Source organism: Gavia stellata, chromosome 13 (assembly GCF_030936135.1).
Source record: "Gavia stellata isolate bGavSte3 chromosome 13, bGavSte3.hap2, whole genome shotgun sequence".
NCBI classification, from domain to species: domain Eukaryota; kingdom Metazoa; phylum Chordata; class Aves; order Gaviiformes; family Gaviidae; genus Gavia; species Gavia stellata.
In genome coordinates, this window is record NC_082606.1 from 2,417,465 (window position 1) to 2,435,973 (window position 18,509).

Below are 18,509 nucleotides of genomic sequence, written 5' to 3' on the forward strand. Positions count from 1 at the left end.
CTGAAAGACTTTTTTCATTTTAATTTTGGTTTTAATTTACATTACTTAGCTAGTTTTCCTCAGTGAAAGTCAGCATTTCTGTTTCTCATGGCTGCATGTATGTTCAAAATTGCCAGAAAGCCGCTTTACTTCGGTTAGTTTAATTTCTTGTCTCAATCCCTGTTCAAAAAATGGCCTTTATTTATTCCCTCTTTATGGCCCCTGCTTATTTATAGTCTTCTTGAGAAGTCCAACAGATTAAACTAAACTACCCTAGATCATAAACTTCTTGAATTTTAGCTTCATGAAATTGGGACCGAAACAGCTCTCGTATTCTGCGTTCAAGAGACTATTCATGTTTGAAGGTGGCATGCGCTTTAACTGAATTGCTCTAATTTAGATTAAATTAGTAATAGATTAATGTTTGCCACTGCGCAGTGAATTGCAGGAAGGCATAACCATATTGATAGGGCGCCTTGATTGTGCTTATTAGTTTTCATTTCTTCTTTTATGACTGTATTTACAGTTGACTCGGCAAAGAAATTTGAAACCTCGCGTAGGTATTCCTACCAGCTTGTGTGCACCGGGACTTGAATTTAAGTCTGCTCAGCGCAAATATGGGTTACGGTGATTGCTGCTTACGCAGTTGTATTTTGAAACACTTGGGCTGGGCCACCTGTTTAATTTTGGCTTTCGTAAGCGAAATTAATGGTTAGAAGGTACTTGCGTTTAAAGAAATTATATGTCATATTGTAAAGAAGAAGAATAGGTAAGGAATGTTAGGTGGAGGCAGAGAAAGAACCTGTAGGAGGAAAAAGCTTCCATGTACTTTGAGAAACATTCAACACATTAATACATGTTTTCTATCCTTCACCTCTATTTATTCTATAGTTACTGTACCACGGCGAAAGTGGAGTGAACTAGGATGCGTATACACTGTACGACAACTGTGAAACAGGCTCAAAGGCTTCGAGTCCCTGTTTTCTATCATCTCTTCTGGATTATCCTGAATTCCCAGTAGAGCTTCTTGGTCCAATGAAAGTCTCTTTGCCACCAGAAAGGCTAATAAAAGCAAATACGCTTGCTGCAGTACCACTTACCAAATCCACCGATTTAATTTTCCATTTATCCTCTTCTATTTTTAATAATTGTTGTTTCTGTCAGCTCGGCTACACCAAATAATCTATTGTCGGCAGTGGTTAGCAGCAGACACCCAAGCTGTGCAGCTCTGAACCGGTATTAAGCAAATGCGAGTGCATTCACTGTGACCAGCTACAGTTGTTGAGTGACGGTTGATTGTTCCTCTGCCTATATTCGGCTTCTCGTTACAGGTGAAAATAAAAATAATCATGGTGGGGAACATCAGCTGTATGGGATGCATTCCTTGTCTCACGGTGGGTGTTTGGTTTTAGTGGTTTTTGCTTGTTTCTTCTTTAGGTGAAGAGTGTAACGATGGGATTAGCTTTGCCTTGATATCTATCACGGCTCCCGAAGGCATTTCTGCTGCCTTTATTATTCATAAACGCGGTTGTGAAGATTGACAGAAGTAGCCTTAATTTGTAATTGGTCCTAGCTTCATGTTGTAAAGGAAAATATCAGATTTTGTCAGTCTCGCACCAGAGCAGGGAACAAACGCGTGGATATGGTCTTAATTGGTTGCTTATATTTCAAAGTTGCTAAATTATACAGTAATATCAGAGACAGCTGAATGCCATTTGGAGAAAAAGGAAGGAGGATTGGTTTACAGATTGGTTGCATGTGTAAGAGGATTCGTACAGCTGAATATCTGAATGTGGGAGAAGACTCTCTTCTGATGGCACGTATTTTTCCAGCAGTCTCGACGAGATAACCTAAATAGGCTCATGGGTTTTATACCGTAAGGAAGTCAAATAACTCTAACGAATAGATCTAAATTTAATTTTTAATAATTTGCATTCAGTATTGAAACTAGCTGCAAACTGTCGCTGTTCTCACTGCATTGGAAACATTCTGGTGTGGTATTTTCTTGTTTTCTCGATTGTTTCCCCTCTCCTACTCCCTCTCTTCCCCCCGCCCCCAAAGGACCTAATAGTTGTGGAGCCAAGGACAAATGTATTCTGCATGGTTTCCCTGTTTACATATTATTACTGAAGGTGCTAAAGGAAAAGACAGGAGAAAGAGGGAAGTCGTACCTGGGTCTGCTTTTCGGAGTCCAAGTCCCGGAGCTAATAGGGGCTGCTGCGGCTCAGCAAGGGCTGTTCCGCCTTGGAATTAGAGTCGGTGTCCTCTCTCGTTCTCTTCTTCAGCACCATTTTACATATAACTGCTTTCTAATCTCGTTGGTCAGGAGTTTTTAACAGTGGTCAATGACCAGAGTAATCCACATTTAAAATGCGGCACGTGTTGTGTAGACTTCGCTCGTGTACAGTTGGGGAATAACCTCAAATTTGTGTGTGCTGTGATGTGATGTGCATACCAAACTCCCAAGCCTCTGTGCTAGTGAAAGAAGTTTAAAGATGCTGATGGGGTTTGCTGTTTCTGTTAGAAATACGAAGAAGCAAAGGAACGTTACGCGGCTCTTAAAAAGAGAAAGTAAAAAATCTTAATTAAGAGTTCAGAAGATTGCCTTTTGTGTCCTTTATACGAATTCCCAAACATCCTGATACCTCATCTGATTTCTATAAAAAGAGTGGTCCGAGGTAGCCTGGAAGTTGTAAGTGAGCAGCAGATACGAACGGTCTTTAACAGAGAAGTCCGGTGGAAATGAGCATAAAAACCCCCATCTAATAAAACCCACATCTAAGAGTATTGCTCCATACGTGGTTAAAGTCTAAAAGAGGAAAGGTGCGCTTTGCTTGATATCTTCTCTCAAAAAAAAAATACAGTTCTATGTTATCCACCTGAATGAAAGAAAAATAGAGTGCGCTAGGTATGTGTAAGAAACAAGTAGTTAACTAAGTCGCTGTTTGATGAAGAGATCAGCAGAAACGAGGACGGTTTTGACATACAACCAGCTTGTTCAGTCTCATCCGTTGCAACTTCAGCTTGCCAGAGTTGTTGCTGGGAGTTGTTTAAAGTGTCAACAGATCCCAAACGGAGGGAAATTGTCTTTCACTTCCAAGCTATTTCTTGGAGAAAACAGCGTAGGCTAACGTTCGGATAAATCTTGCGGGTACTGCAGCCACCTCTGGATTGGCACACGTCAACCGCAGCTGTCCTATAGGAGAAGATGCACGTTTTATCTAGAGGAAACTTTGAGGAGCGTTATGGTCATTTAAATAAAACATTTCTGTTGAAAATGAAGGGTTATCCAAGTTATCTCCAAGAAGGAGCGTTGGACAGTAGCAGGAATTGCACCTGGGGGGTTAGCAGCCGCAGCTCGACGATGGGTTAATTTATTTCAGTTTAGGCTGTTAGTGAGAAAAGAGAGAAAGGGAGCGATTACCCTGTGGTGTTTCTTTGAAAACACATCCTTAAACAGTCAAGTAGTGTGATTTGATCACGCTGCTGGTGTATTGGTACTGCTCTGCCATCAAAGCAGGGATTTAGCCCTAAACCTGGCCGGTTGAAATTGTTATGGTTAATTATTTGTAGCGTTCACAGAACTGACAGCAACTTGCGGCCCTGTTACCTCGGGTGCGCAAACAGCGAGTGAAAACTGAACAACGCTGCGAAAAACACGAAAGGTGAGATGGAAACGAGGCCGTGGGGAAGTGATTTGCTCAAGGTGATAAAATGAGTTATTGGCAGGGTCCCAGCGAAACTTCAGACTGAAGGAGCAATCTTGCCTCACTCTTCAAACATGCAAATGGCTGCTGTAAAAATGAACACTTTCCAGAAATACACTGTATTTTTATTAGTAACTATTCCATAAAGAGCTTGGCTCAAATAGAACACATTTGCTTTTGAAATAAAAGCATTGCTTTCCTGTTATTATTAAAGTCAAATTAAAACACACTCTTGCAGGCTCTACTGTTCTCAAGAGATGTTTTTATCCTGCATAAGAGTTCAATTTATGAATATTTACGTTGAGACGATAACCTGTGCAGGGTGCTTTCGGCGCATTGACATGCATTTTTGCTGCCTTGGGTTCTATGTGTGTGTTTTGTTGGGGGTTTTTGACTCTCTAGAAGAAGGACATCGAGATGCTGGAGCACGTCCAGAGAAGGGCGACGGAGCTGGTGAGGGGTCTGGAGCACAAGTCTGATGAGGAGCGGCTGAGGGAGCTGGGGGTGTTCAGTCTGGAGAAGAGGAGGCTGAGGGGAGACCTCATCGCTCTCTACAATTACCTGAAAGGGGGTTGTGGGGAGGTGGGTGTTGGTCTCTTCTCCCAAGTGACTAGCGACAGGACAAGAGGAAATGGCCTCAAGTTGCACCAGGGGAGGTTCAGGCGGGATATTAGGAAAAATGTCTTTCTGGAGAGAGCGGTGAAGCACTGGCAGAGGCTGCCCAGGGAGGTGGTGGAGTCACCATCACTGGAGGCGTTCAAGGAACGTGTGGACGTGGCACTGCGGGACATGGTTTAGTGGGCATGGAGGTGTTGGGTGGATGGTTGGTCGTGATGATCTTACAGGTCTTTTCCAACCTTAGTGATTCTGTGATTCTTTTCTCAAGGAACGGTCATTAAATACACCCCTTAAATCTTTTAAAAAAAAAAATGAAATAGTCACTACTGAATTTTTAAGATTATGTCGTCCATCATTTTGCAATATGTCGTTACGGTTTGAATTTCTTTCCAATAACAAAATCTGTTCAAAAATAGTTAGTTTTAAACTCCTCGGGGAGAGGTGGAGATTTGTTTGGCTTTGTCCTTTCTTTTTTATAGCGCGAGTCTCATGATCAAAATGCCTGCGAGGCTTTTTTTCTTGACATCCTCCCCTGCAACACTGGTATCTGATCTAAACTGTGGGGCTCCGGCTTGGGTCTATAGGAGAGGCTGCCTTCCGCTGCAGACTCACCGCTGCGTGTCATGCGTCAATAAGGTCTGTCACACCTTTTTAATGGTTGTTTTATGAGATAGGAAAAAATCAAATTGTTTCCTCTACACCAAAGCATTTCACGGTGAAATGAAAATGGGAGGAGTATTCCTTATCAGAATGGATTTTATGACTTCCTTTAAAAAACAGGCTCATGGTCAAAACGTCTTTGTCGGTGTATTTATGTAATCACAATTTATTCAGTGCCCATCAGTGTCCATTTTACATTCGATTATAGAACCACATGAATGCTTAAAATTCACAATCACTGGGTATTAGTTAGGCATTTGCTTGTTATATATTTTTGGTGAGCTTTTTGCAAGTAGTATGCGTTGAGTGAAGAGTAAATAACAGTTCTCATTCCCAGTGGTAATGTAAATTAAGCTAAGGCAATTAATAACAAAAAAAAAAAGGCATTTTGCCATCCTGATTTAGGCAAAAAAATCAGTATAGAGAAATAAGTAGGCATCTCCATTTCATTTTATGAAGAAAATGGGGGTTGCTTTTGTTTGGGGGAGGGTCTGTTCCTCAGGATGGGGGATTGCAGTTGGCTTTTTCAGTCTGCTGGAGACAAAGCTGATTCGGAGAGCTGCGTCGGGTTCTTGTCCTCAGTCCTTTTCCTTCTTTGAGGCGATCCAGGGAAATGCTTATGTGAAAAAGTACTTAGTTCATTTAGGGTGGTATGGCCTCAAGTTGCACCAGGGGAGGTTCAGGCTGGATATTAGGAGAAATTTCTTTCCTGAGAGAGTGGTGAAGCATTGGAAGAGGCTGCCCAGGGAGGTGGTGGAGTCACCATTCCTGGAGGTGTTGAAGGAACGTGTGGACGTGGCACTGCGGGACATGGTTTAGTGGGCATGGGGGAGTTGGGTTGACGGTTGGACTTGATCTTACAGTTCTTTTCCAACCGCAGTGATTCTGTGATTCTGTACTAAGAAGAAGAGGATAACTACGTCCGGGTTTAGCTCCCTGAACTGGCTTCCCTATAGGTTCAGATGACTGCCCACCTCCCAAGGTAGGAGTGGGAGATGCTCCGGCGGGAGCTGGGTGCTCCTCCTAGCCCGACTCGCTCCTCCGCCTGCTCCCACAGCGTTTGGTGTTGCCGGTGTCCCCTTGGGCAGCTGGCTTCAACTCTTCTTTCTTCCAGGCAACGCTTTCATGTGCAGCTGAGATCATCTAACAGCTCTTTACATCCCAAAGGGAAAGTCCATAGTTCTGCCACCTCCTCTGAACCAGTTCTGGTGTCTGCCGAAGCCTTTCAATGCCTTCAGCTCGCTCGCAGCCTGCACGGAAAGCTGTGTGCTCTTTTTCTGGGCTGAGGAGATGAATTGGCTTCAGGGTATGGGAAGCCAATACAGGGCTTTATGGATGTGTACGTGGAGGTACAGCCAGTTCTACAGCGTGCAAGGGCAAGCGGGGAGGGGAATCTCTCCCATTCAGCAGACGTAAACTCCCAGACAAGCTCACCTCCTTTTCCCATCAGCAACTGCTCGTGTATCGCAGTCAAAAGTATCTGAAATACCGCAGAAGTTAAAAGCGTTGGCTTTAGTAAGATCAGTATGTAAACGCATAGAAAAAGTGCCCAGGGTTGAAAATTGCTGGCCACGTGGAGGTTTCTTTGGCCAGGTAGAGTGGTGAAACACAGCGGCACTAAGGTACTGCTGCCCTGTGAACATGCCGTAACAAAAAAGGTCACTGGAAAAATACCGTTATCACAGATTCTGCTATTTCGCTGTCCCGTTTGGTACCAAATGTCTTTTATATACAATGGTAAGAATTAATAATGGATTTTCAGTTAAGCACAACAAGTAGTGTACAATACACTGCAATATAAACCATAAAAACTCCGTTCGTTTTAATTCCTGAGCCCGGTGTCCCTGATCTGTAGTACCCCTCCGTTAGGCGGTCGTGCGGGCTTGAGGCAGCCTTTACGGGGCCAGTCCTCAGCAGATGTGCTTCGCATTTCTCAATGGTTCGAGCAATTTGAATTTTAGAAGTAGTTTCAAGGTTAGCAGGCTTTATGTCCAGCTGGCCACGGTTGTGCTTTCTTGTAGGTGTTGGCCTGAATGTTCTCGGGCGTTTTCTTTTTCTGACAAATTTCCTTTTACAGCAAAATGGCGCACAGAGTTCTGCAGTTTATATTACCTCACGGAGTGCAATTTGGTACACAACTCTTGATGTCGTTTTGAATTTCCTCTGAAATAGTAAATTTTGTTGTCTTTTTCCAGTCACGTCAAGCAGACGTAGATCTGTGTCTCACACCAGGTAAATGGAGGTGCTGGTGGTTCTCATGAAATCCAGGAGGTTCGGAAAGTGTACATTGATTATATACAGCAGAAATTAAATTAATACCCTCTTTTTTCCATTTCTGTTGATTCACTTTTTCGGTTTTGCATGAAAGCACCTCTTAGTGGAAGAGGAGGAGTCTGATAGATTTCTTTTAATTAGTTTTGCCAAGGGAAGGAGCTGATTCAGTTATAATAACTAATCTGTTGAGACAAAGTACCAGCTTCAGCATTGCAGCCATTTGTCCTGTAAGAACTTACTAGGGCCCGTTAACCTGTTTTTCTTTGGTTATGGTGTCGTGCAGGGGGCTATTAGGAATAACAAGATGATGTCTCTTCTGTCATAAACATGCGAATTAAGCTTTGAAGAAGGACAGCAATTCGATACGGGTAAAAACCCGGGGGGGGGAAAAACGAGAGAAGGCAAATTTTTAAAGGATAGTTGTATAGCATGAACTTACTCATTTTATTATTTCATACTTACTACGTTGCAACCAGCTACTGCTGTGTTTTTCGAATACTATGAGGGGAAGCGTACAAAAGAAAAGCAATGGGTTTTGACTGTGACTCTCTGAAGTATCACAGCTTCTTAATCCTGATCAAAGTTGAATAATCCTTCTGCTCCGAAGCAGGAGGAATGATATCTTATATTAAAGCTCAAATTTAGGAAAACAATGCATTAGGTAAAAGTAAAAACATTTGAAAGTCTTGATTACCTTTCCGGAATCAGTTAAATAGTGATTTATGTGAAAAATACTTTTAATCGAGTAAACAGTTTTATCCCAATACCCCGAGTCAAAATTAAACCTATCGGTACCTCTGAGATATTTTTTTCTTATGGTGTACAGTTAAAATATTAAAGGTGTTTAGAGATCTGAATGTCCTAGGTCATGTTTCTTCCAACAGCTTTTTTGGCAAAATAGTACTTTGCTATTTTTAGTTGTAGTAGGTCTCTGTTGCTGAAATCAAAGATTTATTTACATTTAAAAGCTATAAAATCCACTCTGAAGTCCTTGTAAAGAGAACTTTCTTTTCTTCTTCAGTAGTACATAGTAACCACTCTCTGATGCCCCAGATTCCTCAGCTGTCCCATAACTGATTCCTGTTGGCCACGTCTATCTTGTTCTCCACTTGCTGCATTATCTCTGTCCTCTGAGGGCGCACCTACGCGCAAGTTTTCATCTCCATCAGGAGGGCACTCACGGAATTTCCCACCCTTGCCTGCTCCTCACCTGTTGAATTGCATCTCCGGGTGGTCTTGGATCTCGATGTCTTTGGAAGGAAACTGGACTGGAAGATGCACTCCGGACCCTGTCGGGTGTTCAGGGTAAGAGCTAGTCCAAAAGAGTCCATACGATGTGGGTGCTGGGCTCTCAGAAGCAGGTTCACCCTCCAGTGCCTCTCCTGCCGCCTTCCCATGTAGACGTAGCCTCAGCCACGGTTCAGAAATCTGTAACTGTGACTTTGTGAGCAGCTCAACATGGGCAAGAGTAGTCTAAATATGGCCACTAACTAGTTCTTAAAGTATTTATGCAGCTTAATTTCAGACATTTCCATACTACCTTCATGAGGTAGGTTGTAGCGGTGGCATACTTGTTACACATATGAGGTAGCCAAGGGAATTGGACTCGTCCCAGGTCATTCAGATAAGAGCAGCAAAGCTGAAGCAGATAACATTCCTATTCCGCTTTTCCTTTGTGTAATGTATCCGATGGTATAATTGGAATGTTATTGCCCAAAGCAGGAGGAAGCCGTGAATATGCCAATAATGTGCCACAGGAGGAAAAAAGGAGGAAAAAGGAAATCTAAACCGGAGGGGCTGGACAACATGGAAAATATTTCTAATAATTAGCTAACAAATAGAGCATTTCAATTACTAGTTTTCAGGTGTGGCATGTTTGACAGAGTTGTTTTTAAAAGATCACATCAGCATCCTGAAACGATGATGACAGAGTAGCGCCCCAGACACGGGTTCCAACTGTTTGTTATCTCACTGCAGTGAATTACGCTAATAGCAGTGGGGGTCGGTCTTCCTACATGATTAAAAGCTGGGTACCACATCGGTGTATCAAACTGATAGGCGCCCGTAGCGTTTGCCTCTTAGACTTTACCAGCTTAAAGTTGGTAAAATTAAATTACTGTGCTTTTGCCGGTGAAGGATTCAAGTTACCGAAGTCACTGATGGTTATTCGTGCGTTTGAGTCCAACTCCTTGTGGGTGTTTGCATGCTCCCCAGAACACTTTGGTAAAATAGCTGCAATAGGCGATGTCTGCTCAGAAGAAACCCTCGGAAGGAGCAGCTTGACAGAAGGGACTCGAGCAGTTAGCAATCCAGACGTGCGTCCCCGCGTCTTCGTTGCGCACAGCAAAGCGAGCCGGGAACCTTTACGGTTTGCAAAACAAGGGTCTGGAGGGAGAGAGAGAAGGAATCTTCTCTTTCGCTGGGTCGGTGGGATTTGTGCTAGGGTGGTCTTAGCTGGAGGTCTTGATGTTGCACCCGGGCAGCACAAATGCACAGTGGAATCTCATATAAAGTATATCTACTGTGGGTAAAAGTAATTCCGAGTGAAAAGTTAAGAAAATCTTGCTTTCTCGTTTTTCTGCCTCCCTCACGCTGTCCGAGGGTTGCTGGGTGTCCTGCAATACTGGGTCACGGTAGTTGAACATTACCTGTGTTTCTTTAGTAGCTTAGACATCGTTCTGTTGCCCAGGTTACTACATGAGCATTAGAAAAATGATTGTGCGAAGCAGAAAAAGGACTGCTTGAAATATTTTGCTTTGTTTTTCCCTTATTTTCGTTAGCTTTTAACTTCGTTAGACGCAGACGGATAAATCAAGTGGTTTTCCTTGTCTATTGATCCAGAATTGAAATTGTATTGCGACAGTTTTAATGTATCCTCGTAGCAACATTTATTTAACCTCGGTCTCCCCCTCTCAGCCCCTGACTGCAGTGGAGCCGCTGTTTAAGGACTGATTCAATTTACGTCAGCTGTTTTGCTGAATGATTTCTTTCGAATGCTGTTCAAGACAATGTGCTGTGTCTCGACTGTACGGCCTTTGTGTGATGCCAAATTGAGCAAGGACTTTTTCTTGATCCCTTAGAAAAACACGAGCTCAGAAAAACCGACAGGTCAGCAGTGCTTGAAAAGGTAAATCTGTTGTATGTATGTCTGGCATACAACGACGGCGTTCTTTTTTGGTGTTCTTAGCGTGTCACTTGCTGAATATGCATATTTTATTTTTATTTTTTTTTAAATGAGATTAATGGGAAACTGGGTAGGAATAGGTCTGCAAAGAATATTCCAGAGTATAGTTACTTTTTAAAAAGTGATGAAATACATGTTGGAAAGAAGAGACTTGTTTTGCATGTTACTTGTTACACCATGCTTAAAAGCTTGAAGTAATAAAGCTGCTCCCTTATTGGCATTAAAACTAATTTTAGTGTAATTACTCATTAACACAGCTCTGCACTGCTGAGCATTCTGCTCACACGGCTGTGTACAAATCAGTTCGTAATGGCACTCAAGGCATTTTGAGGAAGAATGGGGAAAAAAGGAAGGGAAATAACCTAGTCTTCTAAATACGTTCCACGGCTATCAACAGTACCAAATTGCTACCAAGCTGGTATTTAATTGCAGCTTTCAGTGGGTGAGTTTTCTCGCCTATTCATTGCTTACCTTACTTGTACGATTTACAAGTCCTTTGTGCTTTCGTTTGGTTCGCAGTTTATTTTTCAGCCGCCACTAGTTTTTTGTTGTGTTTGACCGATCTACCTATAACGCTGTCAGAAGGAATATTTCTGGGTTTGAGTCTTGCGCGAGGACAAAACCGGGTTTCTGTTAATCTGGGAAATCTTGGCAGCTCTCCCGGACTCATCGTCTTGATGCCTGCAGGTTCTTCAAGCACTGAGCGCAGATCACTTAAGGAAAAGATGGATCTCTTTCATTATATAGGGAGACAAATACATGAGTATGTGGGATGTGTTTCAGATTAAGCAGATGAATTTAAAAAATCTATCGGGAATATTTTTCCATTGAGAAATTTCAGCATTTTGTTTCCATTTAATTATTTTTATAATATTTGTATTACATTTTAACGAAATAGAATAATTTTTAAAGATAGGTAAGATGGAGCTTTTGCATCAAGAACATGTAACTTGAAGCAGATCACCTGACAATTACCAAGACACGTAGGAGTAACCACAGTATTAATGTAAGGTGATGGAAGATACGTGGTTTGCATTTCGAGCTCTAAAAAGACAAGTGCTGTACTGAAGAATGGTGGTCTGATACTGTTCTTTGGAGTTTTCTTCTTTGTAAGTCCATGCAGTAGAAATCCATCTCCCGCAGTCTTCCTGGAGATAAAATGAACAGCTGAAACAGTGGTTAGAAGGAATTTGTGTTATTTGAGTAGCAACCGCCTGTTGTGCTGGGTATGAAGTGTCTTAACTTTCTTTTCAAAAAAATGGAGGCGCTTCATATGTTAAGTAGTTGTAATAAATGTGCGGAGCAGTCAGAGTTCACCAGAATGGTTCAGAAGACGTTACTTCAGAACGCCTTTGACTGATGCAGCTGTAAAACTCAAGTTTGTTTTTATAACAGCTTCCCTACGGATTATTCCTCAAACTGTTTCATGGTTTCAAATAATAGTATGAATGTAATTAGTTAATAGAAGGGTAGGAAATTAAAGCTTTCTTTAAGGGAAAAATATTCAGTTGAAGTGTAAAGTGAACAGAAATTTGAAATTTGAAATGAAACGGAAGTCAGTCAAGCAGGCACGCTGGGAAAGATGCTGAAAGCTACGGGCACCAAGGAGGTTTTTGCAGAGTACCGTACCTTGTTCCTCAGTGGCAACATGATGTGGAAGGAGTAAGGATAGGTGCAGTGAGCAAGACTCCGGTCCAAGGGAACTATGGGCTCCGGTTTAAACATGGGAGAAGCCTGGCTGATGTAACCGGGACCCTAAAGGTGACATTGAATTGGCACTCCAATTGTCGTTTAGGAGCAGAGAGATGATCGTTGGGAAGATCTCCTGACCCTGGTGCAGGGCTGTATGTTTGTCAGCGTTGAACGCTGAGGTTCCCACCAGCCCACGTCTCCGGCCTGGCGGGTCCCTCTCCCTGCCAGTCTATCTGCTGCTCCTCCCCGTCTGGTATAACCTGTAAGCCTGCTAGAGATGTTCTCTGTCCCACCGTGCAGGTCGCTGATGAAGGTACGAAGCCCTCTCTGGCCCAGACGCACGCCCTGGGTAATGCCCCTCATTACCTGGGCTGCCGGTTTGTCTTCACCCCATTCACCACGACGCTGGGAGCCCGCTGGGCCAGCCAGCTCTCCGCACGCCCCACCATCCACCCGTCCAGGCCAGATTTGGCTTTCCTAATTCCGCCTCCGCATGTCTGGGTGGTGGTTCTGTATTTCTTTCAGTTAGCCATTTTGGTCTCTGTTTTTCCTTGCACACTTGCTGTGCTTAAGCCGAGCCAGGAGTTCAGCCACGCTGCCTTCTTGCCGGGCTCACTTGTTTTCTTCCCTGTAGGAAAAGGGGTCATTCTGGGCTTGTGAAGAGTTCGTCCCTGAAGGTCACCCAGCTCTCCTGGGCTCTGTTGCCCATTAGGGCAGCTCTCTATGGGATTGCACATGTCCTACGACCATGTTCAAGTTTCTTCTCCTGTAGTTCAGTTTCCTCAGGATCTTAAATTCTTCTGTTTGAGGGTCATTTCAGCTAAGGCTGCCATTGACTATCAAATCTCTGATCAAATTTTCCTTATTTACAAATAGCAGATCTAGGAGAGCATCTCTCCCGCTGGGTCATCCAGCACTGGTGTCAAAAAGTTGTTCATGACACACCTCGGTGCTCACTGCTCTGAGCAATGGTGACGTTGTAGGTTGGAGTAAGGTTATGGTGGAAACTGTAAGTGCTGATAACTTTAGCTAGAACCTTTTCTGCCCCGAGACGCTGCTGTTCCCCCTTTGTATGTTGTACTGTACCGTCGAACAAGGGGTGAAGCTGTGTAATGAAATACGCTGTACTGAGTAGTCTGCAATAATGAGGGCAGCCCTGGGGGCACAGGGGCCCTGTCTGAGTCCAGAAGAAGAGCTAAAACATGCTGCATTTCTGTAAGAAACCTAATTATGGGAATATAAAAAGAATTTAGATTTTGCTATGAATGTGGAATTAATGGGGTAGTCTATTGATGGGGGGAGGAGGTGTGCTGGAGACTACTTAGTTGTGATCTGTGGCTATTACCATGTGGAAGAGATAATTAAGAAGATATTCTTGAGTACTTGTCTTTCTGCGACCCGTATTCTCAGTACCAAAGTATGTATGTTCCTAGCTCTGGGAGTCTTGCAGAGTCCTGTAAAGATACAGGTGTTGAAGTAAAAAGTCTTGATTTTAGTACGAAAGCAAGAAGAAACATGTAATTGAAATGTAATTAAATTGGTGATTGTGTTTACACCAGTACGTGTTGGGGGAGTGAAACTTTCCCAGTTGACGAGATGGGCAGTATGTGGGAGAGGAGGTGAAACATGAACGGGAGCTTCAGGAAGGGTAGAAGATGCAATGGAGCGACAGCAGACGTGCCGGCACGCGCGGAGGGAGGGAGGACATTGCCAGTGTCCCCATGGCGTTGGGCCTCGTTTGTGGTGGTCGTTGGTCCCAAGCAATACACCCTTCTCTTTGTGGTGGCGTGTACGGTAGGGAAGCGTTCCCTGGTTCTGCCCGTGTACTTTTATTACATTGTGCAAGTCTGATAAATGCGAATACTTTTTTCTTCCACCATTGTCAGCAGTCGCCTAAGAAATAGAAATGAAAAAATGAGAGTTCTTCAAATTCAGGACCTACGCGTGAGATGATGCTTTGGTTGACAAGGTTGGTTTAGAATTTAAAATCAGGCTGTTGCTGGTGATAGACTTCTCCGTGCAGCTGGGACGTTCTCAGCGTGCCTGCTGGAAGGTTTGGCTGTTCGGATAACGTTTTCTGGTTTACTCAGGTTTTTTTGTGTGCAGTTTTCTCCTTGTCTATCGAGAAATGAGTCCCTGTACTCTGGTAGTGCGGTGGGTGGAGATGCTGCAGCTCTCAGCAAAAGCTGTACTAGTCCTGAACTCTTTCTGGGGAAAATCTGAGCCATTTTAGTTAGTTTCCATAATTAATAAGTGAATAAAGGTATCTGGCTGCCTGGATTCCCGTGTGGAAAATGGCATCGGATGGCTTAAGCTTGGTAAATAGTTAAGAATCCAGAAAAAATCAGGGTATCCTGAGCTTTAGGTTTTTGTTACTAATTGTGCTTCCTGTAATACTCTGTGGTAATTGGGGTCCAGCTGCTCAGAATATTACCGTTAGATTTACTGGATGGATTGCTTTAATGGGATTTGGAGAACAGCTATTTGTACGTTACAGCTTGTGCTGTTAACTTGCCAACCTTTTAATGCAATAATCCCGGAGATTTATCCTAGCTTTAAAGCAGTAATACAGGAAGACGTACATGACTTACTACAAACAAGTTTGTAAAGTCTTCGTATAATATGAAGCAAGAGTTGTTTATGCTTGTTAGTATCTTTGTCAAATGATGTAATATGTGTTATGAGAGGGAGGAAAAACATTGATGGAAAGAAAACAGTGACCTTAGTGAAAGTTAGGAAAGAGTCTGTATTTCCACTGCCGTACCAAGTTTGTCACCACATCTTAGCGTTGGCAGTAGTGGAACCCAACCAGTTCAGAAAGCAGATACTGTGTGAGTTGACTTCAGTGTTTAATTGCACAACCCGGATGAGTTTTCTCTTCTTAAATGAATTTTGTGTATTCATCTGTCTGGTTTTTTTATGATTGAGAATAGTATAAATTAATTCCGCATGTTAATGAAATAAAGTAGAAAATTGGGTCTGGGTCTATTTTGGAATAAATAATACAAGTTGGATTTTTTTATTGGTAAACGTTTGGTATTACGTCTGGTTTAGAAAGAAATGAAAAGATTGTTTGCCGCTGGTATGTCCTCTTATGAGGTCATATTTTATCCTCAGTTTTCACCCTTCCCTTTCCCTTGCCACTTCCATTACAATGGAGATTTGGTCTGCTTGCTCGACAGTGACGTGTCCTTTAATATTTCCCATTAGTTTTCAGTAGTTACCTTGCCTGCATGTCAGCCTTCAGTTTAATGGCCTTTTTTGTGTGTGTTCATTTTCTTTTGTTTCCCATCGTGGTTTTGTTTATTTCTTTTGTGTTTTTTTTTTCTGTTTTCTTTTTTTAAACCGTGGTGATGTTTGCCCTTCATATTCCCCAATGTTTGCACATGACAAGATGTTGCCATCCCAACATTACCTCCCACTTCACTGACCAGTGCCACTAATGACCATCTAGCACCAGCTACAACAGGACCATTGCCTTCAGCCCCGCGGGACGTCGTGGCCACCCTCGTCTCCACTCGCTTCATCAGACTGACGTGGCGGACGCCTGTCTCAGACCCTCAAGGAGACAACCTCACCTATTCAATCTTCTACACCAAGGAAGGTATAAACAGGTAAAGATCTCAACGTGCAAAATGGGTCGTGCTCTTTCATGACTCTTCTTCACGCTAGCTTTGCTTAGAAGCACTATAAACCTCACGTCTTTAATGCTCAGAGTCTTACAGGCCGCAGAGTCCGAGGGGTTGCGTTCCCTTCCCTCCTGCACCCCGAGGAAGTGCATTTTTATTTGCCTCTTTGCTGCATGTATATATTCTTACGGGCAGTGCTGGTACATGTTTTTGAATGACTGCAAACAGTTGCTACCTGCTTTTAGCAGACTGCTCAGAAACTAAGAGCAAGCGTAGACTGTAACACCTCTTCAGGAACACTGACAGTGCTGTAAATGCCATCCACAGCGGGCACAGAAACATCCTCCAGATAATCCACGTGCTATTGAGAGCAAGCGGTCGCTTCAGGCTTTCAAACCCTGTAAATGTAGTCTGATTCTAGAGAGAACCGTGTGGTAGGTGCTGGATAAATGTTGATGCTCTCCCGGTAATCCCTGTAAATAGAAATTTAATGAATATGAAGCATTCATGAGGTTTTGACCTATTATCCCGATGGTTTAGTTCAATCTACCCCTTTTTCTTCCTGATGGGATCTACTGCTCGGAATCACAGTTTCAAACTGTTGTGGTAAGTTTGAAGAAGTTGGAGCTAACGTTCATTTTGAGCAATGCTTAATTAATTGCAATTTAGCTTGATTATCAAATTTATTACTCAAGAGAAAAATGCTGTGTCTACTTACTGACTAGAGCGTGAGGCTCAAAGTTAAGAAAGTCAGTGAAGAGAATATAGAATGCACTACTACTTATGGTCAACTGCCACTCTTCCTTAATTCTGTGGATAGACATCTCATCCAGGCTCGTGATGATGAATTGAGGCAATTAGTAAAATTTTCTTTGCCTCACAAATGGTGTTTATCTACTACTTACTTTGGTAATATTCATTCTTAGGAGATATTTTAAGTGGGACAGGAAAAAAGGTGGGAGCTTGCCCGCCATTCTTGCTTCTTGCCTCTCCTCCTTCACGTTCTTGATTGTAACCGCTCTACCCGCTGGGTTTTAGAACGTAATTTGCTGGAGATGGCTTCATGCCTCTGCCTGTACTGCTTTTGCAGGAAACAAAAGGCATCCCCTTCCACCACATACAAGACTATAGAAATCTAGAAAATACTCCTCTTGGGCCAAAAGCATGTGCAGAACCAAGGGAAAAAGGCGTCTCGTAATTTGTGGTGGATAAATTAGGAAATTGCAGGACAATCTGCAGAAACGACTGTTTCCGGTTCTCGTACAGCAACCCTCCGGGCTTGGGTTAGTGTAGTCCCCGGGAAGTTTACACAGCAAGGTACTTAAGCTGGGGCTTATATGTAAGCAGGTGGTTTTGTTGACTTCAATGAGATCTTTGTTTGCCCTTGTGGAGCAGGGTTCAGAGTAGGCTCTGAAAGCCTTTTATTAGCACATACTCACTATTTTCTCAACCTCACCACTCCTTTGGGTTTTTGAAGGGTTTTTTGTTATGCCTCATAAAGGCAGTCGGTATCACCCATTTCACAGATTGGTATGAAAATACTGTGAAATCCTGCCCTTGAACCTGGATTTAGAGAATGAGAACAATAAAATTTAAAAAGAAAGAAAAAAGTTCTGTTTACCATTTTGACGTTACGTGGGACTTTTTGACCAGTTGGTTGGGCCTTGTGGAAGCGTTCATTGGTGATTGAATAAAAAACCACATAAGCGTGTCACGCGCAACTAAGCCGTCAAAAATCAGAAAATTTTGCAGTCAAGCTTGGATGTGCAACCCTCCTTTCTTTCTCAGCGTTACAGAACACTGCTTAAGTGATCGCTTTGTAGTCCCTGAATTATACATGATCAGGTATCTTTGCCGTGGTTTTAAGTGCATGTGTAGCATCTCCTCATACTGTTATATTTTTGCCTACATGTACCATTTTCATTGCATGCATTACTGCATCCTGTTAGCAACCTAAGCGTTGTCTCTTCCTCGCTCGCATTTGAGCAGTGATCAAACTAGGTATTTGATTTATTCACCTTTTAACTCGGGCTTGTGAAAAATGAAGAAAAACACATATAACATGGAATGGCTTAGCTAGATACTCTGACATCTCGAAACCATCGTTAAGGGCTGTAGAGAGACGTCTTCATATTGCAAATTGTAGGAGCACTTAAATCTCTCTGCAGTATACAAAGTGTGCGGTTCCTGAGGTATCAGCTGCCTCAACCACCGCTGATTTATGTTCCTTTTATTCTTATCTGTTTGGTGAAAGGAGATACACACAGGAGCATGGTAAGGTGTTCCTTAACTTTGCCCTTTGCACTTACTTAGAGGACTGCAAGGCGACTGGAACACAATTTTCCCACCCGGCATCACGGGGCACTCCTGCGAAAGGCTCTTTCGGTGCCCCGTGCCTTCTCTTTATGCCACCAGCAGCTTCAGCTCCCAAGGGGTGCCTTCTGCCCTCTGCCCCCACCCCCAGAGAAAGGCTATATTTCACCTTTTAAACGCAGTGTCTGCTGGCAGAAAAACATTGGCCCCTAAGCTGAATGTTACAGAAGATCTGGAAGCAGCAGAAAACAAGGAATTACAGCAAAAAATGCAAGCGCTGCCCAAGTTGTAGCGGTTGCTTTTATCACTTCTGAGCTGATTGGAGCTCGTTCTCCCAGTACGTAGTGTCTGCTGAGGAGGAGCGAGTGAGCGTAAAGATCGGTAGGACTTGGAGGTTACTCTTTAAGAGGAAAACTGAAACTGTCCCTGGAAGAGGAGCGTTTCAAAGCACGG

General features: G+C 43.1%; 1 protein-coding gene across 1 annotated transcript in view; it reads left to right on the forward strand.

Annotated features, from left to right (window-relative positions):
- NEO1 (neogenin 1) overlaps window positions 1-18,509 on the forward strand; it is a 215,823-nt gene that overhangs the window by 147,737 nt on the left and 49,577 nt on the right. The window contains exon 8 of the mRNA XM_059823584.1: window positions 15,509-15,728. Within this exon, the coding sequence (XP_059679567.1) occupies window positions 15,509-15,728 (220 nt within the window). The remainder of the gene's footprint in view (window positions 1-15,508; window positions 15,729-18,509) is intronic.